General features: G+C 35.4%; 1 protein-coding gene and 1 pseudogene across 1 annotated transcript; both read right to left on the minus strand.

Moving 5' to 3' along the window:
* Positions 1–1,866: 1,866 nt before the first annotated feature.
* Positions 1,867–1,986, minus strand: LOC150104964 (5S ribosomal RNA; annotated as a pseudogene).
* A 193-nt stretch (positions 1,987–2,179) lies between these two features.
* Positions 2,180–23,343, minus strand: LOC150104965 (uncharacterized). The gene is made up of 4 exons (XM_090396078.1): positions 23,108–23,343; positions 16,453–16,609; positions 6,109–6,301; positions 2,180–2,641 (listed from the first exon to the last, which is right to left on the minus strand). The coding sequence occupies exons 1-4, from the start codon at positions 23,229–23,231 to the stop codon at positions 2,198–2,200; spliced, it is 918 nt and encodes a 305-aa protein (XP_090252204.1). The 5' UTR covers positions 23,232–23,343; the 3' UTR covers positions 2,180–2,197.
* Positions 23,344–23,371: the final 28 nt, after the last annotated feature.

A 23,371-nucleotide genomic window follows, 5' to 3' on the forward strand; every position in this document is an offset into this window, starting at 1 on the left:
TGTAGGTGGTATCACATCATCATCTACCAATGAAATTCATCTCTCACCTAAAGACAATCACAAACATCCATTTGCCCATGGAATCTGAACCTCCAGCGTGATAGTGGGAGAGTGGATACACTAATCACTCAGTCAGTTATAGTAAATAGTTTGCTATATGGACATAAGATTCTCTATGATGGTCAGCATAGGTTTAAGAAGGGCAGGTCTTGTTTTAGCAATCTGCTTATGTTTGATAAGGTGATGAATGTATTAACTAAGGGAGTATCATATACAGTGATATTCTAAGACTTTGCAAAAGTGTTTAATAGATTACACACATGATAAGTTGGTGTACAAGCTGCAGAGGAAAGGAATAGATAGTATATTGGTTAGATAGATTGGCTCCCTGAATGATACTAACAAGTTGTGTATGATGGAGCAATGTCTCAGAAAAGGAAAGGACCAGTGGCATCCTCAGGGTTCTGTTCTTTGGCACCTACTGTTTAACTTATTTGTTAATGATATTTCATGTGGATTGACTGGAGATCTTCAAATGTTTGCCGTTAGTGCAAGGTTAGGTAGAATTATCAGGGATAGTATTGATGTTAACTCTCTACAGGAAGATTTGAATAGACTTTTAGCTTGGACAACTGAGTGAGATTGCAGTTTTAATATTAATAAATGCATGGTATTACACTTTGGGATACAGAGATATAAGACTATGTACTGTACTGTACTGGTGGAGTTGTATACTTCAGGAAGTGGATGAGATTCAGGATCTTGGAGTGATGATAGACAATGGACGGAAGTGTTGCAAAGGCTGCACATCATATCACTACTATGATAAAAAGTACACTGACATGTACGAATAAGGAGGTGGTGCTACCTCTATATATAAGGCATTGGTCATCAGACCACATATGGACTACTCTGCTCAGATTTGGTCACCTGGTTTTCATCGTGATGTGGAAATAATAGAGAAGATCCAAAGACAAATGACCAAAGTGATATTAGGACAGGACTCTGAAGTGTTGGTTATAAAGAATGTTTGAGGGAATGCAGATTACAAGAAGTTGGTGTATAAGAGGAAAAGATGATAGAGATCTTCAACTTAGTTAAGGAATTTTATCAGATTAATACAAAAGGAATTATATAAAGAGTGGACAGTAAGATGGGAAGAATGAGAGGCCATCCCTGGAAGTTGCATAAAGATATAGTGAAGAAGGCGTGAGGAGTAGATTTTTTGCTTGGAGAGTTGTTGGTGAGTGGAATGCATGTGAATACAGGTAGTGTAAATAATTTCAAAGCTCATTATGATAGACATGTTGTTGCTGTTTGAGAAGTCCTCTCATGATAAGGCTGTTGACTCTATGGAAGTTACCAACAACAATAATATGGAAGTTACCAACAACAATAATAATATTGACTCTTCTTTGGAACACACCATGCCTATGTGGCTTCAATAGGGGCTTTTTCAGTAGTCTGTTATAATGGTGTTTGCTACAGTTAGAATCTACTGTATGTATATTAATACTACATACATACATACATAAATACATACATGCTAATACTGTCAATTAATTTTTGCATATGCTTTATAGAGGAATCAATTAACCTCTAAACATTTCATAGGTGGTAGTTGACAAAACTCAGAGTGAAAAAAAAAACTTATTTTTTACAAATAAAGAAATAAAGAGATTTTAAATTACAAACAACCAATATATACAGACATCCCCAAGACTGCATTTTAAAAGAATTAAATTCTTAGTAAGCCAATGGTCATGTTAAAATGGATGGAATGGTGTCTAGGTGCATTCTTAAAAAGAAATTTAATTAGCTATTTTCAAGAAATTTTATTATTATTATTATTATTATTATAATTAATGCCAACAGCACCCAGGGTTCCCAAGTGGACATCCCTCCCAAGTACTAACTGGGCTCAGGTTTGCTTAACTTCAGTGATCTGACAAGAACTGGTGCTTTCAAACCGATCTGGCCACTGACAAAAAAAAAAAGGTTCCTCTAGTCGGCGACGTTCTTTCATTGGGCAGTTTAGCACTGAGGAGTGTAAACACCACTTCCACTGAGCTACACAGGCACACATTTTAGTGATAAAAAATGTTAAAAAGTTTCAAAAAATTCAGAATTACACAAGATTTTTGCATACATTCTAAGAGAGAGAGAGAAAAAGCAAAAACAAGTTGTTGCTTAAATTTTATTTCACTTGTTTTTTAGAACCTGATTTTATTTTGACAGTTACCATTGTTACTGTACCTGAAGTATTCTGTTTTACATTATCATTATTATTCTTTTCCGCTGTAGTTACTGAAATATTGGTATCAGATTGTGAATCACATAATTTTCTAGATTCTTTTTCACAATGTATTAAATATGGTTTAATTATGGAGGTATAATGACCACTTAAATGTCTTGAATGATCAACTATGGTATGTTTGCTTTCTAAATAAGGTTTTTTCATTATTCTTTTGTTTTCTAACTGCTTATGCTGAGGAATAACTGGGTGGTCTGCCAAAAGAGAGAATGCTTTATGTCTGGATGGTGACAAAGCTTCCCAATTCTTGGCAACTTTCCTGTCATGGTTTCTAATGTAATTTTCATCTGTTAGGCAGGAACTGCTAGGCCTGTTCTTCAATATTTTCTGAAAATGAAACAGAATGTTATAGTAATAAGATATATTAAATTACCATTACTACCATAAATATTATATTACTGCTTAAAAATGTACATATTTCTTATTTATATATAGTATATCAGCTTAAATCAGTAGTTCAAATGAAGTACACACAGTAATCCATAAGTGGGGTATGCTACTGTATGGTGATATGCAATATCACCATACAGACAGCGGAGCCAGTAAACAGTGAGTTCAAGTTTACTGATTGCTGAATAAATTTTGAAATGGGTTCTTCTCCCTTAAAAAAATAGTTACTTCACATTTTTATATGGCATGTTTTATTATTATTATTATAATAATAGGAAGAAGTGGAAGTGTCGCAAAGATAGAAATGACAAGAAGGGAAGGGGAGTGTTGCTGTTGATAGCAGAGGAATTATGTCCACAATGGGATGCAAAGTATGCACTTGGTGGGGAAACTTTAAAGGAGGTAGAGGAGATGAAAAGTCTGGCAGTGATAGTGGACAATGACCTGAAATTCAGGGGCCCACACTGCACAAGTTGTGAAGACGTCACATTGAAAAATGGCAATGATGTGGAGGAACCTGATATGCAGAAATAAAGAGGTTATGATGCCATTGTATAAGGTCTTGATAAGCACTCACATGGATAATTGGAAATAAATGGAAATAAAACTTCTCTAATGAATTCACTGGCAGCCACCCATTATCAAATAACTTGACAGTGTATGACATGTTTTAAGGAAAAAACCCCTGTAAATTATGCTAAAAAAAAAAAAATATATATATATATATATATATATATATATATATATATATTGAATACATTTAGAAAGAGGCGCTGAAAATTCATTATGAAAAATTATGGAGACAACTACCATGTTAGAGCAAAACGTTAGTTTAATATAAACCAAAAATGAACACTCTTTCCTTTACTCTAAAATCTACAGTGTAGCTTAGATAAGTTGATGATGTTTTCATTATCTGGCCACACGGTCGACAAACTTTAAACACATTCCTTAGCCACCTGAACAAACAACATGAACACATACAATTTACTACTGAAATTGAAAATCAGAACTCGCTCCCGTTCCTGGATACACTGGTCACACGTCTTCCCTCAGGCAGTCTATCCTTCACAGTTTACTGCAAACCAACACACACTGGCCAATATATATATATATATATATAATATATATATATATATATATGCTAACTCATAACACCACCCTTCGCAAAAATCTGGAGTCATTAATACCCTTAAAAACAGAGCTATAGCAATTTGCTCTAATCAACAAGCTCTTAAACAAGAATTAAAGATTATCAGCAACACATTTATAAATAATGGCTATAACAAAAATACTATTAATAAAGTTCTTCAAAAAACTTCATCAAAAAGAATATAGATTACAGTAAAATCATAGCCATCCCATACATTAAAGGATTATCAGAAAAAATCAATAGAATCCTACACCATTATAATCTCAATGCCACTTTTAAACCACTTATAAAATTAAAAAACATATTCAACTTCTCTGAGGATCCTCTCCTCTCGTTGGCACATCCTGGAGTTTATTGCATCTACTGCACCTGTAACTTACCTTATATTGGTGAAACTAGATGTACAATCCCTATACGTCAAAAAGAACACAAAAGACACATTAAATATAACAATTTTGGTGAAACATGCCTCTCAGATCATGCTCTCAACACCCTCCATCAAACTGATTGGAAAAGTACCTGCTCTTTACATCATACAAAAACCTAGTGTGAAAGAAAATTTAAAGAAGCCTGTGAAATTCTGATTAACCACCCTAATTTCAACAATAATGGTGGCATAAAAATTCCAAGAATTTGTATGGCACATATTCAGCCTACTTAGTTTCCAGTATACTTTAGGATTTTAAGCAATTTTCAGCTTTTATTGGAAACTATTCCATACCATTTGGTTGGAATACACACATATATATATATATATATATACCAGGGAGAGGGGGGGGGGGGCTCTGCTGTTTATTGTTGTCTTCAATAAATTGTTTGTGCAGTTTGTAGTTCCCATGTTGGATCTTCCTGTAGTATTGAATAAGTATTATTTTCAAGTAATTGAAGCATCTTATTATGGTATTCTTCAGAATCAAGGCCTACTGTAGCATTGCCTTTATCAGTCGGTAATATTATTATCCGCTGATAATAATATTACCGGCTGATTATCCAAAAATCAGCTCACTAGTAAGCCATTCAAAGCCTCATCATCATAATCTGAAATATCCTGGCTTATATAAGATATGGTGTGATTGTAACATCCCTTATATACTCTATAAATTGAAAAATTCCATCGACTGAAATCTTGTATGACCCTTTCAGAAGTTTGCAAGTCTCAATCATATCACCCCCCTCTTTCTCCTGCAAATTCTCAATCTGTCTTCATAATCAGTATTCTACAATCCAGATATCATTTTTAACACTCTCCTTTGTACTCTTTCCAATATATCAGAATCACAACAGAAACCAGGAGACCAGACCTGTACACAATAGTCCAAGTGAGGTCTTATCAAGGCCTTGTAAAGAGGCAAAATAACATCCTTATCTTTACATGTGAACGTACGGTGCAGCATTGCAATTATCTTTTGAGTATTTGCAATCTTTGCCACATGGTCCCTAAACTTCAACTTCCTATCTATTAACACTCCAAGATCCCTAGCCTCATCAATTTCTTCTAGCCTAATCCCACCAATATAATATGACATTGGATATCTAATCATGCCGAAGTGAATGACTTTACATTTACTGACATTGAACTGACACCCATTTTCATATGCCCAAAATTCCAGCCTATTCAAATCATTCACTTGTATGTCACTTGTTAAATCCTTCATAATATCATTAATGTTATAATAATAATGTACAATATCATTAATAAACTAGATGAACTATAAGTCTATCTTCAAGCAACCTAGCACAGAGGATGCAAGCACCACTTCCACTGAGCTACACAGGCTCTAATGCAGTAGTATGTGACAGTGTAGCACAAGTGGCAAAGGATGAATGATTCTTGGGTTCTTTATAATTAGCATCTGTGTTTGGAATTGTTTATTATAAATGAATTGTGGTGGAAGTAGATTGTTATTTTGTTTAGGTCTTGTCTTGCTTTTGAGAGGGCAGTTTGATGTCTGTGCTTTATGGAGTGTTAGCAAAATAATAATAATATATAACTGCATTCAAACATGTGATAAAATTTACAGAAATTCACCACTGATGTTCATCAATGTTGAAACCATAATTAGTCATTCAATGCAATTCAATCAGAAGTAGTAGCATGCACAACACAGAGGACAGCGATTTTAACCATAAACAGACTATTAGCAGAATACACCATTACCAGGTAACTTGAAGTTGGAGAAATATCAAAATAGTAATGAAAAAGTTATAAAATAAACAATAAAGGTAGTACTCTCCTAGAAAAGTGTGTTACCTTAATTATATATGGAGTTGTTGAAAACCCTTCTGCTAGTTTTTCGAAATTCCATTTTTCAGGATGCATGTCATAAAGGTATTTAATCTGCTGTTTGGCTTCCCAAGTTAAGAGATTAGGATTTGGTAGCTCTTTGAAGTACTTCTTTTTAATTATTGAATATTTAACACATCTCTTTATATTTTTTACTTCCCTGGAAAAAATAAAATAAAATTTTTCAAGTTTTCAAAATTATTTTTGAAAGCATCATAGTGGAATTTCCAAAAAAGTAACTATCAAGCTATGATCAGATAATTAAGAAGTATAATAGGAAACTAGTCTTCACAGCTCAGTTGATAATAATAACTTTTTCATTGAAAGACCACAGTTCAAATACTATCTGGTAAATAACGACTCTTCGTAAGTCCTTCTCAACTGAAGTGAGTTAACTGGTTGCACACAGAAGAGATAAAATGCATGTAATTAATAAAGAAAGCAGATAACATTAACTGCAATATTATAATATTGATTAAGTTTCTTATGAAACCACTTTACTTGGCCATGACAGGAGAATGTCTAAGGAGTTAAGGGAAAGGTAAGAAGATAACTGGGAGACAGGAGATACTGTTTAATAGAAGTGACATTAATGCAAAACGGTAATAACGATGGATATCTTGCAAATTTAATGTAAAGATTTCATTCCAAGAAATAAATTTCATAACAAACCTGGACAATTGTACCTGACAAGACAAGACATTATGTTCTTTGTTTAAATCTTTTATTCAAGCAAGAGCAAACAAAAGTTTGCATGTGAATTTACAAACTAAAGTTTGCTAGTGCTTCATCTGCAAACTTCTGTTGGTTAAAAGGATAGAAACAAGAATATAATTTCTTGTCAAGTAAAATTTACTTTTTGGCCAAGCAAAACCAATAAAAAAACTTGCTACAATAAATCTGGAATTAGCTGAATGGATTATTATCAAGCACTGAAAGAAATACTTACCTACCATAACCACTTCATTTTGGCTTCAATCCAACTAGTTCTTCAAATAATTTTTTATCTTTTGTTTTTATGATAGTTAATAACATAAAGAAGAGATTATAAAACTTTGTGATGGATGGAATGCATCCAAGTTCTCCCCAGCATAGAAAATGTTTATATACTGAACATGATATTTTAGAACACAAAAGAACATTACCCACACTTACATGTAACATCATCATCATCAACCATTTTCTGTCTACTGCTGGATGAAGGTCTCCCCACCCCCATTCATTCCTATAATGAGCCTTTCTATGCCACTGAGTTCCTGTCATCTTTTTAATCTCATTCTCCCACTATCTCTTTGGTCTTCCTGTAGCTCTCTTTACATTTCTAGGATAATGCTTTGATATCAACGTTGTCCATTTTTGAGTGTTACTTCTTGCAATATGACTTGCCCATTACCATTTTTGGATCTTTTAATTTGACCCAGGATTGTCCTTTCTATCTAAAATGGTAATACTGAGGAATGATTTTTCCATTTTCCTCTGGATAATCCTCAACTTGTTTGTAAGTTTTTTAGACAAAGTTCATGTTTCACTTCCATATGTAATGACTGGAAGTATATAACTATTGAATATTTTTCTTTTAAGGCAGATTGGGATGTTTCCTTTGAGTGCTTCATGTGTTTTTCAAAGGCTATCCAATCAAGTTGAATTCAACATATAATTTCTTCTTTGCACTCACCCTCTACTGTGATCTTTTGTGTTAGATAAACACAGCCATTACTATATATTATTATATTATTATTATTATTGCATGAGACCTCCAGGGAGTCCAAAGACTCATTGAGGGAGGACACCTACTCTACATCTCTCTATCTTCACCAACTACAACTAACTGCAACTACTGCCCACCAATAGTATTTCCATAGACAATCACAAACATCCATGCCCATGACAGGATTCGAGCCCACAGCCTTTTGGCTGGAGAGTGAATACACTAACTGCTTGGCCAACCAGGCAGGCTAAAAAGTATTAAAAAATGCTTCCCCTCCCCCTCCATCAAAGATCTTTTCAGCTTTTTACAAAGTATTTTTCCTTCCTTTAATGATTTAATGTAGTAATGCATTAAATTAGACATATTAATGCATAGCATTAGACATATCCGCAAGGAGATGTGTTTTGCATTATGGGAGATACTGAGATAGGAGTGTTGGTAGCTTGCTCCACCTTTGCAAGGAGTGCCCTGGTGTTGTACCACCTTACCCCAGTGCTGAAGACACTTTCAGGCGCAAACTTCATTTGCTCACACTTGGATAAAGGATTAAACTAAATTTATTAGATTTAATGTAGTAAGATAATCTTATTTCCTATCTTCTACTAATAAATTCTCAATCTAATAAATAATTTATTATTATTTTATAAGCAACAGCTTGATAATCTTTTTTACATGCATACCAAACAAGCCAAATTTTGTTCTTCTGGTATAGAGTATTTGATGCTCTTTCTCAAAAATGAATTTAACCATGAATCAGAGAATGGAACATTTTCTTTGAGCTCATATTATGTAATTATAGAATGATCATATAGTTGTCCTCTTTATTTAATTAGAATTTAAGCATTAGATATACAGAATATTAGTATTTACTAATTGTAATTCTATAGACAATATGAAGATCATGTCTCCTTAGAAAGGTGAAGACAATCGCTTATTACCCAGAATTGAATCTATTGTATATATTTATATGTTTACACTAAATATTTTAATTTTTTATATACTAGAGTCTTATTCACTGAAAATCACAACATAATGAGTGTGAAGCTGATGCACCATCATGAGTACAAATATGAAACATTCTAGCCAACCATGAAACAAACAAACAAACAAAAAAAATAATAAAATTATATATAAATATTATCTTGCTCTCCATGACTGATTATAACTAAAAGGTTGGATATATATATATATATATATATATATATATATATATATATATATATATATTATATACCTATTATATTATACCTAAGGTCGGGAAGGTAAATCAACTAAGAGTTTCATAGATCAGTAGTATCAGTATGAGCTGCAAAAAAAAAAAAGTGTTGTGGAGGTTATATAAGGAGAAAAGTGACCAGCTAACGCATGAATAGTACAAGGATCAGGCAAAAAAAAAAAAAAGGTAACCAGCATGGTAAGAAAGGCAAAATTAGATTATGAGAAGAAATTAGCTGAACAGGTGAAAGGAAATCAAAGTCTTTTTGTTCTGTGGTAAGTAGGAAGAAAAATCATGATGAAAGAATAACTTTAATGATGCAGATGGTAGAGAGGTAATAGAGGGAGACAAAATTGTTCAGTTACTGAGTGATCATTTTTCCAGGGTATATCATCCAAGTGAAGATACTGTTATGACAGAGGTAACAGGGACTGATGAACTGGAGGTACTTAGGATATTGTGGAATCCGAATGTAAATAGAGCTGTGGGATTGGATGGGATATCGGCTCACAGTTTAAGAGAATATGCAAGGGAACTTGCAATGGCTTTGCTAGGCTGTTTAATTTAAGTCAGCTGTGACAAAGTCCCAAAAAGAGTGAAAAAAGGGGCAAAATAATTCCTTTGCATAAAGGAGGATCTAAGTCTGTGGTAGCAAATTATAGACCAATCAGTATCTCAGAATTGATGGTAAAAGCACTGGAAAAGTTGGTCAAAAAGAGAATTCAGGAATGGGTGGATAAGAATATGATAATCTATGAAGGGAAGCATGGTTTTGTGAAGGGTGGGTCATGCCTTAGTAATCTATTAACTTTTTATAATAGGGCGACAGCCAAGATGGATAAAGGTAATTGCTATGCAATGATACATACTGCTGGATTTTGCAAAAGCTTTTCACAAAATACCACATGTAACTCTGTTACAGAAATTGGAACAAATGGAAATGGATAGGAAACTGGTGATATAAATAAAAGGCTGGCTGATGGATAGATACTAAAAAGTAGTATAGAGGAGCAGAATCCAGAAGCAAGCAAGTGACTAGCAGTGTGCCACAGGGCTCTGTGCTTGGATCACTGCTGTTTAATTTGTATATAAATGATATAGGAAATAATTTGAAGGGAGATATTCAGTTGTTTGCTGATAATGCAAAATTGGGTAAGATAATAGCTAATCAAGCTAATAGCTGCTATTGAGAGCTTGTAGGATGATTTGAATAGAGGCTGATATTATGGGCAAATAATGGATGTTAGTTTTAATGTGGAAAAGTTATGCATTTTGGGATACAAAGATTACAAACTGTACCACATTGAGGGAATTGTACTCCAGGAAATTGATGAAGTTAGGGATTTAGAGGTAGTAGTAGATAGAGAGGTGAAATTTAGAGGGCATGTTGCTAAAGTAGTCAGGTAGCTCACAGGATTACTTGGTTACTAAAGAATACACTAACAAGCAGAAATAAGGGAGTTACCATTCCTCTTTATAAAGCTTTGATATGATCACCTCTGGATGACTACTGTGCTCTCGTCAGGTCACCTGGATTTCTTGAGGATGAGGAAGTGGTGGAGAAGATCTAGAGGTGAGTGACAAAGATCCCTATGAGGACAGATTGAGGGTTTGTAGATTGCAAAAGTTGGGTGATAAGCAAAAAAGGTAGGATATGACAGAAACATTTAAGTTACTTAAAGGCTTTTATAGGACTGATGCAGGGAAAATGGTTCAGCACTTGGCTAGAGGAGGGGCAGAACAAGAGGTCATCACTGAAAGGTGGGTAAGAGTTTGGTCAGCAAGGGTATGAGAAGTAGATTTTTTGATTGTAGAGTGGTGAATGGGTTTCCTGAGTCAGCTGTGAGTGCTTTGTCTGTTAATGGTTTCAAAGATAAGTATAATAGATATTGTGCTGGTAGTTTGGGCCTCCCATGAGAATCTTAGGACTCCATGGAGGTGCCATGCAATAATAATGATAACAATATTGAACAAAGTGAGGAAATAACATAACTGATGCAGTCGATTAACAGAAATAACATAATAGGTGCAGTCAAAAAGTATAACATAAATGGCATTATCTTTTCACAGTATAATGATAGAAGTGTGTGAATAGCAGTTCATTTGAGTGAACTGCCATCCACACACTATTATTTTCCTGATCTTCACTGTGGTGCCTTAAATGAACTGCCAGCAGAACAAAACATTCAGCTGGTTGCTGAATAGGCCAGGTGATGTGCAAGGGCTAAGGTAGGACACGTGGATTGGTAATTTTTGCACAATGAATGCAAATTGAGTAATTATTATGGTAACTTCTTCACCTATGAGGATACAGACTATATATATAGTCTATATCCCCATAAATGAAGATTCTTTCAGACATAGAGTATCTGAAAGAAGGAAAGATCATGTGGCTGGAAGGAAATGGAATTTATTCACCACACCTACCAATAGATAATTACTTGAAACAGCATGTGATGAAGAAGACTCAAGGTAGTGTTGGATCTGGTCAAAGGATCAGAAGATCTGTTAATAACCAAGGCAGCCATGTCACTCTCTTCAGTCACCCTGACTGAGGAGAGTGACAGTGTGATCTTGATTTGGAAGGTGAGGATGCCAAACATTGACTTTTCAGTTAAGAAGGGATGTACACAACTACATCTTAGTTGATTATTGCAAGTTTAGGAGGCAACTTAAAACAGTGCATGACATAAGAATCTACAAAGGAAGACAAGATATTAGTAGTGAATGGGAGATCACAAAGGAGTATCTGAAGGAAGCAATATAAGATTGTACACAGGAGGATAAATCAGGTATTAGATGGAGGAGGAATAGTATCCTTAAACAGGAGCTGCAAAAGAAAAAAAAAATGTGGAAAGTATTAGGTCATCTCAAAAGTAATGTCATTTTTGCCATTAAGTTTTGAAAGTATATAAAAGATAAATCACTTGCTAATTTAATCAAGTATATACTCCATTTGAATCAATAATGCTCTCTTCATAATGCCATTTCTATAGAATTCAGGAGGTTTGGAGGCAAAGAGGTTGCATAGGCTCAATTTCAGTGCCTCTAATGTATTGCATTGTATTGTTTTTCATTAATGAAATGTTGCAAACTTTGAAATAACTGGTAAGGCGCAAGATCAAGAGAATACGAAGGATGTGGAAGCTTTTCCCAGCCAAATTCCTCAAACTTGGCACAGATGATTCTTGCACTATGAGGGCGTGCGTTATCATGGTGAAAAACAACACCCTTCGGATTGACCAGAAAACACCTTTTTTCTTTCAGTTTCTCATTCAATTCAATTGAGTTGTTCACAGTATACTTCAGCTATGGTTGTTTGGTTTTGTGGAAAGAATTCCATATCATACCAAAAGCTTAACAAAACCTTCTGAGGGTGAAGGTAAAGTGGATACTTTACCTTCACCCTCAGAAGGTTTCATCACCAGTAACTACACAACTCAAAAACGGAGTTTATGCATTTTGGGATGAAAATTTACAAGCTGTGTACCATGCTGATGGAATTATACTCCAGGAAATTGATGAAACTAGGGAGTTTCAGGTGAGGGTAGATACGGAGTTGATGTTCAGAAGGTATATTGCAAAGGTGGTCAAGGTGCTTACTTATGGATTACTTGGTTACTGAAGAGAACACTAACAAGCAGAGGTAAGGAAGTTGAATTATATAATTTCTCTTTACAAAGTTTTGATATGCCTTATAAAGAAGGATGATAAGGTCATATCTGGATCACTATGCTCAGGGTCTGCCCACCTGGGTTTCTTGCAGATGAGGTAATGGTGGAGAAGATCCAGAGGCAAGTCACCAAGATGATGAATGACTTATAGAATGCTTGCTCTTTATGATAGACTGAGGGTTTATAGGTGCAAAAATGGGCAGAAAAGAGGGGATATGATTGATACTTTTAAGCTACTAAATAAGTTTTATAGGACTGATGCAGAAGAAATATTTCAGCACTTGACTAGTGGGAAGAGAGAATAAAAGGGACAGTCCTGGAAACTGAGTAAGTGTATGGTTAGCAGTTAGCTCAGGACTAGAATTTTTGCTTGGAAAGTGCTAAATGAGTGGAATGGGTTGCCAGAGTCTGTTGTGAGTGCTTTGTTGTCAATGCATTCAAGGAAAGATAGGATACTATATGGATAATATGACTCCCAGGTGATTTTTGGTCTCTATAGATGTTCCTATGCAATTACAGTAATAATAAGTCTAATCTTTAAAGGTACCTGTGGCATAACTATAAATAATAAATTACATGATAACCACAGTAATTAACTTTAATGAAATAAAAGTACAGATATTTTGTACCAAAAATAACAGTATATCATCAGTGTAGACAAATATGAATGCCTTTTCGAAGAAAGTTGCAAAGCCCTTTTACATCAACGAAATCTGAATCGGAACGATGATTGTCTCTCTCTCTCCCAAAAGTTTGGGAGATTCTTATCTTATGTAACCATAAAAAAAAATAGTTTTCAAGAATAATTTTAATAATGTTATTTATTAATATTAATTTCTAGCATGTGGCAACAGTTTTTAATTAGTAATCCACCGAATGTTATGTACTTTGTATTCCATTCCTTTGAATTGCTTGTTGTCTACAATGATGATGTTGTCTACACTGATGTACTGTTATTTTCAGTATGAAATTATTATTATTATTATTATTATTATTATTATTATTATTATTATTATTACGGGTATCTCCATGGAGTCAGTAGACTCATCGCGGGAGACCCAAACTAGCAAAACAATATCTGTCATATCTCTTCTTGAATTCATTTACAGATGAAGAGCTCACAACAAAGTCAGGCAATGAATTCCACTCATTCACCACCCTCCAGGCAAAAAACCTTGTTCTGACACCTTTGTTAACCACACTCTTCTTTAATTTCCAGAGATGACCTCTTGTTCTTCCATCACTATCACACAGCTGAAACATTTCCCCTGCATCAATCCTATAAAAACCTTTTAGTAATTTGAATGTTTCTATCATATCCCCTCTTCTTCGCCTATCAGCCAATCTCTGCAATCCACAAGCTCTCAATCTATCAATGTAGGGAGCATTTTTTATATCACTCACCAACTTGGTCACTCTTCTCTGAACCCTCTCCACAGCCTCCTCATCTCCAAGGAATCCAGGTGACCAGACCTGAGCACAGTAATCCAAATGTGGAAGTATCAATGCTTTATAAAGGGGAATAATAACCTCTTTATCTCTGGATGTCAGTGTGTTCCTCAACAACCAAGTAATCCTATGTGCAATCTTGGACACCTTAGCAATGTGTCCTCTGAACTTCATCTCCTTATCTACCAATACCCCTAAGTCCCTAGCCTCATCAATCTCTTGGAGTACCTTTCCATCTATGTAGTACACAGCTGGTAATCTTTTAATCCCAAAATGCAAGACTTTACACTTTTCCACATTGAACTGACATCCATTTTCTTTTGCCCATTTTACCAGCTTATTTAAATCCTCCTGCAAACTTTCAACATCAGCTTGATTTTTTATTGCACTACACAACTTTGCATCATCAGCAAACAACTGAATATCTCCCTTTAAGCCGTTTCCTATATCATTTATATACAAATTAAACAACATTGGCCCAAGCACAGAGCCCTGAGGCACACCACTGGTCACCTGCCTCATTCTGGACTCGGCTCCTCCATACACCACCTTATGGTATCTCTCCCTGAGCCATTCTCCTATCCATATCACCAATTTAATATCCATTCCCATCTGCTCCAATTTGCGTAACAGTGTTCTATGGGGTATCCTGTCAAAATATTTGTTGTCAAATATCTGTACTTTTATTTAATTAACGTTAATTGCTGTGATTATCATGTAATTTATTATTTATATTAACAGTAATAATGCCGGCCTGATTGGCCAAGTGTTTAGCGTATCCGCTCTCCAGCCAAAAGGCTGCAGGTTCGAATCCCGTCACGGGCATGGATGTTTGTGATTGCCTGTGAAAATAGTGGTAGTGGACAGTAGATGGCATAGATGTAGATGATGCAGTTGGTGAATGATGGGTGGATGAGGTGAGTGGTGGAGACAGAGAGGAGTAGTGCTTCCATGCTTGATCTCGTCTATAGAACTTAGGATTAAAAAAAAAAAAAAAAAAAAAAAAAAAAACAGTGATATAAAGATACCTGGGTTTTCATTCCTGTTTCTAGGAGGATCCCTCCTCCTCCAAGAAACAGTAACTAATGTCATGAAGCATAACTAATGTCATGTTATGCTTCATGACATTAGTTATCTTGATAGTCTGTGGAGGTGTCAAATAAATAAATAAATAATAATTGTTTCCACAGACTATCAAAGTAACTAATGTCATGAAGCATAAGTGCATGTTATTAGGCTAGTTTGTCTGCAGGTGAGAGGAGGAGGGATCCTCCTCCAAGAAACAGTAGTGAAAACCCAGGTACCTTTATATCACTGGTTTTTTTTTAAATCCTAAGCTCTAGAGATGAGATCAAGCATGGAACTTTTCGAGCCACCTTAGGCTTTCAACAGGAGGAGGAGGCGGGTATGCATTAGGCATGTGCAGGTCCATTCCAATATCTATATTTAATACATTATGTGATACTAAGCTGATGCTTGAATACTGGCTCACTGTCCTGCTAAATTTCCATCCTAACTTAATTTCAGTTGAAAAGTCACCCTTATAAATGCTGCTTCCAACCTACAGAGAAATGAAACTTTTTTCTTTTCTTTTTTTTTTTTTTTTTTGAAAAAGCAAGAGTTGCCATTCTGCCATTGCTCAAGAGACCCGAGAGATTACTGAATACTGATAGTGGTACCTCAGCATATCCAGAGTTCATAAAATCAGATAAAAATACTTGCATAAAAAGAGCTTTCACAGCTGAGTCAGAAGTGAGTTAGCCAGCCTCATAGGAAGGGCTTTACAAATCCATTTTGAACACAAGCCTTTTCAATAAAAGGGCATTGTTAATGCTGACTGAGCTATGGAGGCTCAGGCTATCAACTGAAGGTGAGTTACCAGATCTAGTAGACTTTGCCGATCGGATTAACTGCTTATTGCAGTATTAATTAGGTTTCTGCAGCCAAATTACTTGGCTATGACAAATCATTGGGCCTAACATGTTAAAGGAAGATGAGATAAAAATACTTATCATAACAATTACTTATTAAATATATAAAAAAAAAAAAAGAAAAAATTGTGCAAAATACAATTGTGAGGTATTGCAATTTCTTTTCTCATAATACTGGCTCAATGCTCATGATATTGTGGTATTATTCCATATAAGCTTTTAACATTTGTTCTCTATCTCTTCCCTTTCAAACAAATAAGCAAACAAAAATAAGAGATCTAAAAATAATTTTACTGAAATCTTTAAATAATTATATTTTGTTTCTAGACTCACGCTTCATGTTCATCGTAGAGTTCATCACCCTGTGATAGCAAATAATCAGAATCATCTTCCTCGACCTCAAAATCACCCACTCGTAATTTGGCTACTTCTTCAATTCGGGTAGTTCGATCGAATACAGCCTTTGGGAGTTCAACCTGATCACTGTCACCTGAAATTCAAAAGTTATTAAATTATTGTGAATTAAAAGTTATTATTTAAATTAAGGGGATATTAAATCCCACATCATTTTAAAACCGAATAAGAAACTCAAAGATTTTGGAATCAGAGAGTTTCATGCCAATATAGAAAACTATAAAGTATCAGCGACACTAGCGTTAGCCAATGCAAGTGACCCCTAGTACGTAGTAATACCGGACAACTCGTAGCAAAGGTGGTGAAGTTCTGATCGCTATTCTTAGGTATTTTCCATAATGTAAAAACACATTTCCTAGGAAATGTATGCTGTTATTACATTATGGAGGGAGGTCACTACCCAGACCGGTTTCAGCCTTTTTTTTTTGAGGGTTCATCAGTGAGTAGCTAGACCATATTGATACCAAAGTGTATAGCGAAAAGAACTTATATACTCTGCAGTATGAGTTTCCAAATAGGTGCAATCATTAAGTTACTTAAATATAAAGAGCTAATAAGCTTCATTTCGGCGATATACATTATTTAAATTAAGGGGATATTAAATCCCACATAATTTAAATAATGTTTATATCGCCGAAATGAAGCTTATTAGCTCTTTATATTTAAGTAAAAGTTATTAAATTCAAAAGTTATTAAAGAAGACAAGTCATGCATTTTATTAAGCCATGCTTGTTCTTTCCATTACCATTGTTCTGGAGAAACAGAAATAAATCAGGATAAATATTTTTTGCAAAATACATGTTACCTGATTATTTTGAAACTAATATTGAAAACTAAGTGAAAACAGATTCTTTTTAATGCACTATGTTGAAATAAATAATGCTAGGACAGCACTATACAAAAAAAAAAAAAAAAAATTGTTCATACTACATAGCATATAGGACTTCCTTTAACAAAGATTGCATTCACTTCTAGATACATTCTCCACTGGATTATGATGACATAAATCAAGTATTTTGGATCTATATGAACATCAGTCCATGTACCACAAACTTGCACTTGATGTTCTAATTCAACCCCAAATACTTGACACATCCATCTCCTCAAACCTTGTGACAATAGCATCTGCAGCGACACACACCACACACACACACACACGTGAAGTGTGTGTGGTGTGTGTCGCTGCAGATGCATGCATATATGAATGCATGCATATATGAATGTATATGTATAAGGGTCAGGGCCATACTTATGCACAGGCACACAAGAGACTCACTTTACCATACTTATGCACAGGCACACAAGAGACTCACTTTACCATACTTATGCACAGGCACACAAGGTGAATGATCATCTGTGGTAAATTTTGTTCCTTTCAAGTGTTTCTATAAATTTAGGAATAGAAAATAGTCAGGTAGAGCCAAGTCAGGTGAATAGGAAAGGTGAGGTAAACATTAAAAGTCCAAGTGGTGTATTGCTGGGTTTCATGAGCAGGTGTGTTGTTCTGCAAAATCAACACACCACTGCTCAATTTCCCACAACATTTTTCCTTCAGTATCTCCTTCAATTCATTCAGAGCTGTTGACTGCTGCTGAAATAGCATCACCTCTTTTGAGGTACTTGGTAAGGATTACACCATCCATATCCCAAAAGACAATGGCAAGAACCTTCCCTGCTGACTTTTGGGTTCGGAACTTCTTTGGCCATGGAGAACCTTTGTGTCTCCACTCCACTGACTGTTGTTTTGGTCCCTGGGTCATAGTGATGAAGTCATGTTTCCTCATCAGTCACAATACAAGTCAAAAAATTTGCACCTGATTTCCCAACATGATCCCAAATCCCTTGAGATGACTGCATGCATTCTCTCTTTTGGTTGGCATTCAAACATCTTAAGACTCACTTTACTGATAGGTTCTGCATGTCTAGCTGTTGGTGAATAATGATTCCAAACTCGTTCTCTGGATATCCCAAGAGTCTTTGAAATGTTTTTGACGGTATTCATCTATCATCAAGGATCATGGCATGCACTGCCGTGATGTTTTCAGGTGTGATCACTGTGAAAGGTCTTCCTAACCCAGGGGCATCTGATGTCTCAGAATGCCCAGTTTTAAACTTGGCCACCCATCTGGAAACTGTTGAATATGCTGGGACACAGTCCCCTAAAGTCTCAAACAAAGATTAGTGAATTGCAGTTGTTATATCAGTTGCTTTAATATCATTTTTGTTCTAAGTATTTATCAGAACTTTTCAGCATCTCCTCGTATTTCACAACTAATCCCATTTTTATTCCCATGATATATGTTTCACATCTTCTTGTGTTTAATGAGACTGCATCATTTAAGCATCCTTTCAAAGCTTCAAGTGCGCTGCTGACATCTTCACCATTCAACTGACACCATGGAAGCAAATATAGTATTCTCATGAGTTTGTCATAATTTCCAGATCAAATCTGTGGTTCAGCACATAACCTGTCCTGATTGGAACATCCATATACTTCCCAGATCAGTATGGCATGATCACTGTCACCTACTAATGGCAAAACAGTTGCATCCTTAGCTTAGGCACCTTCTGATGGTATGATCAAATCTAACACTGTCATCAAGTGGCTTATTTCACATGCTGCTTGAGAAAGTTGTCTTGCAACAGCTCAATAAATTCTCCTTTTTTTCTTATCATAAGTTTTCTCTGATATCCAATCAATATTCAGATAATTCAAGTCTCCCATAAAAATTACTTGTTTAGTACTCATCAGGATAATTTGGCAATGCATTCCCAGCAAATGAACTGCCAGGTCTGTAACAACACCCTTGCCATATATTTGACCCTGTTAGCCTCCACTTCCTACCAGATAGCTTCAAACTCAGTGTTACATGGCATTATTGCTTTCAAGTGTTTCTTTTCCAAGAGGACTGAAGTCATCTGGTATTATTAGTAGTACTCTCTCCTATCTCTTTTGTCATTCCTAAAAATACTATATCTGTCACCAATGATACCAGTTACTATATCCAACTCTGATTGCCAGGTTTCACTAATGCCAACAATTTTAGGCTACAGCATATTCACAAAAGCAATAAGCTCAACCACTTTGTTTCTGCTCCTGTTACTTGTGTATAGACATAACAAGTTACCTCCTGACTTAAATATACAGTCTGCTTGGTCTAGTTGGGCAACTTTCTCTTTTCCCACCCTAGGCATGCTAAAAATTCCTGACCCCAAAGTGTAGTCCATCCCTTCAGCAGATTCATAACTGCACTCATTGACATTCATATCACTGTTACGCCTGCACATTCTCAGAGTTCCTCCCAAGATGATATAGCTTCCCTTACTCTTTGTATTCATTTTCATTCCAATAAATAATTTCTCCAAGGCACCTGATGTAAAATTAGTTCAACTGCAGGCCATCCCTCTTGTACAAGTCTTTTTTTTTTACCATTAAACTCACTTCACACATCCAAAAATTAACACCCATTTTTTCCTGCATAGCCTGAACATTGAATCATTTGCTATCAAGGCCCTCTTTAACTCCTTACTATTGTATCTTGGGAATAAGCTAACAATTTTTACTTATTTATTATTATTTCCAGACCTCCATGGAGTCACAAGGGAGGTCAACACTAAGTCTATCATACCACTCCTTAAACTCCTCATCCTTGCATATAAAGCTCAGGACAGAAAAGTTATGAGTACTGTTCAGAAAGCTAAGTTGAAGTAGGAGAAGAAATTAGCTGCAGAGGCTAGAGACAATCCGAAAGAATTTATCGTTATGCTAAAAGTAAAAGAAAGAATGAATGCAGATGGTACCCTTGTATCTGAAGCAGATGCAATAGCTCAAATAATGAGTGCTCACTTCATAAAGAACTATCAACCTGGTGTTACCACTACATATAATGAAGAGAAAGAGTTGCATGAAGAGATTCTAGGACTGTTGTAAACCTGGAGAAGAATTCAGCAATAAAGACAGATGGCACAAACTCAATATGCTATAGGAATGTTCAGACAAACTATCTAGGCCCTTGACATGTTTGTATAATTTGAGTCTTAGTTCAGGAAACACACCAGAAGAGTGGAAAGGATATATGATAATCCCATTACACAAGGATGGTGCAAAGATGGATATGTCTAACTATTTACCTATCAGTATCCCTGGAGTGATTATAAACATTTTAGAGAAGTTGATAAGAACTGCATACAGAAATGAGTGAACAAACCAAATATACTTTGCAAGGAACAGCATAGGTTTACTAATTGGTCATGTCTGAGCAATTTGTGCATATTCTATAGTAATATTATAGCTGAGTTGGTTAGAGGGAATGGACACTATGATACTGTTGGTCTTTGCAAGGCATTTGGTAGAATACCACATGAAAGGCTATTACATAAACTAGAATAAAACTGGAATATAAACTATTGGCTTGGATAAGCGGGTGGTTGATGGACAGGTATCAGAAAGCGGTGATATGAATCTGCCAAATTTAAGATGACCATTGGCAGGGATCAGTCCTTGGACCACTGTTGTTTAATCTGCACATTAACATTAGAAAGGGCTTGAGAGGAGATCCTCAATTGTTTGCTGATGATGAAAAGATAGGCACTGCAATCAGAAATGCTACTGATTTACAAGATGATTTGAATAGGCTGGAAGTGGGGTCAAACGATAATGGCTATCAATTCAAGGTTAGTAAGTGTAAAGTTATGCACTTTGGGGAGATACAATATCAAACAGCATGTTATATTTAGAAAGTTTTTTACCTTGGGTATGCTATATGTTAAAGATACCAAGCAATTTTTTAAAGTTGGTTTTAATCCTTTTTCCCAAGTAAGCAAACAGACAAATAAGTCAAGTTTGCACCTGCACATAGTTTAATGCATAGCATGATACATCTCTGCAAGGGGATGTGCTTTGCATTAGGGAGAAATACTAAGGAAAACTTTTACCACAAGTTGCCTCAGTCTTGCACTATGTGCAGGTGCAAACTTGACTTACTTGTCTGTTTGCTTACTTGGGAAAAAGGATTAAAACCAAATTTAAAAAATTACTTGGTATCTTTAACATATAGTATACCCAAGGTAAAAAACTTTCTACATCTTTCTTTCATCCTGAGATTTTATTAAATAAGGTCAAAGCACCTTGTGGCAACTTGTTTAGGTAAAATGTATAAGCTATGCATTACTTCAACCTTGGCATTTTTTGGGCCTGGCTCCCACTGACGAGACCTCAATAAATTTCAAAATCAGTCTGGGTAGTGGCCCTTGCCTTTAATGCATCATACATCTCTGCAAGGGAATGTGCTTTGCATTAGGGGGACATCTAGGGAAAGTGATCACAGCTTAATCCACCTTCACCACGAGTTGCCTCAGTCTTGCACTATGTGCAGGCGCAAACTTGACTTACTTATCTGTTTGCTTACTTGGAAAAAAGGATTAAAACCAAGTTTAAAAAATTACTTGGTATCTTTAACAGCATGTTATATTGGTGGGATTATGCTTGGAGCAACTGACAAGGCTAGAGATCTTGTAGTTATTGTGGATAAAAAGTTATCCACATAAAGGTTGCGTAACAAAAGTTGCAAATGCAATTCAGAGGACAATTGCGATGTTCCATATCCTTACGTCGAACATTGACATGTAAGGATATGGAAGTAATTTTGCCTCTTTATATACAAGGCCTTGATATGAGCACATGTGGAACAGCTGCAAAGATGATATCAGGATTATGGAATGTCGATTACAAGGATAGATTGAGAGTTTGTGGACTGCAGACACTGGTAGACAGAAGAAAGAGCAGCAATATGATATAGGTCTATAAACCAATATCCTATTATGTCAAAAGACATTATAGAATATCAGTTAATAAAATTTTTCATTATATGAAAGGTGAAGAGATGAAAAGGAAAAGGGACATCCATGCAAGTTAAGTTTGTGTGCAGTTAAGAAAGGGATAAGAGCTAGATTTTCATGCAAACTGTACCATTTCACTCATAGAGCCATGAGTGAATGGTACAGTTTGCATGTTGAAGAAGTGAGTGCAAGAATTTAAAAGACGGTGTATGACAGCTGGTATGAGTAATGCATGGCCTCCCTCAATAAGTCCTTGACTCCCTGAAGGTCTAATAATAATACTTGGTCAATTATAATTTACTTTCTCACCAAGTAACAATGCAGTAATCTACCACTTATCTGGCAATAGCTGGAAGGCAATTTGGCATTCTGATAATTAAAGGGGCAGAATTACATGAGCACTGTACCAAACTTTGGTAGGCATAGGAGTGAAGGTTGGATAAACAGTAGATTACTGTACTTGCTACAAATGTCCCTCATCCAGAGTATTTTAATAATATATTATACACCATTTTGTCACAGAATTGTCTTAGCCTGAGGTCAGGAATCTTGCTAAGATTCCTGATCTCCTTTATCTTCGGAAGTGAATACACTCATTTCGTCTCCTGTTCCCAAATTGCATGACTTGGGATAAATATGGCTCAATTCTGTATGCCGATCTCAGATAATGTTCAGAAGAGTGAAAAACGACTAGGGTAACTAACTCGCTGTACTAGATTTTTCAATGAATACTTACTTTTCTCAAGTTTTGTAAAACGCCTAAAACGAATGTCAGTATTTTTCGAGAAGCTGCGAAATACTTTACAAGATAGTGACGCAAAAAGCGGACGATATTTTAATATTCCTGGGATCATTGGCATTTAAAAATTTTGATCATAACTTATATAAACCAATCATACTTTAAAAAATAAATAATCCAAAACGAAAAGTTCACTTAGCACATGTTAAACGGAAGTGTCATGATATAATGTTTACATTGAACAAGTCCGCTAGGGGAAAG

The sequence above is a fragment of the Typopeltis vanoorti genome, chromosome 7 (assembly GCF_054136105.1).
Source record: "Typopeltis vanoorti isolate ZY-2024b chromosome 7, IOZ_Tvanoo_1.0, whole genome shotgun sequence".
NCBI classification, from domain to species: domain Eukaryota; kingdom Metazoa; phylum Arthropoda; class Arachnida; order Uropygi; family Thelyphonidae; genus Typopeltis; species Typopeltis vanoorti.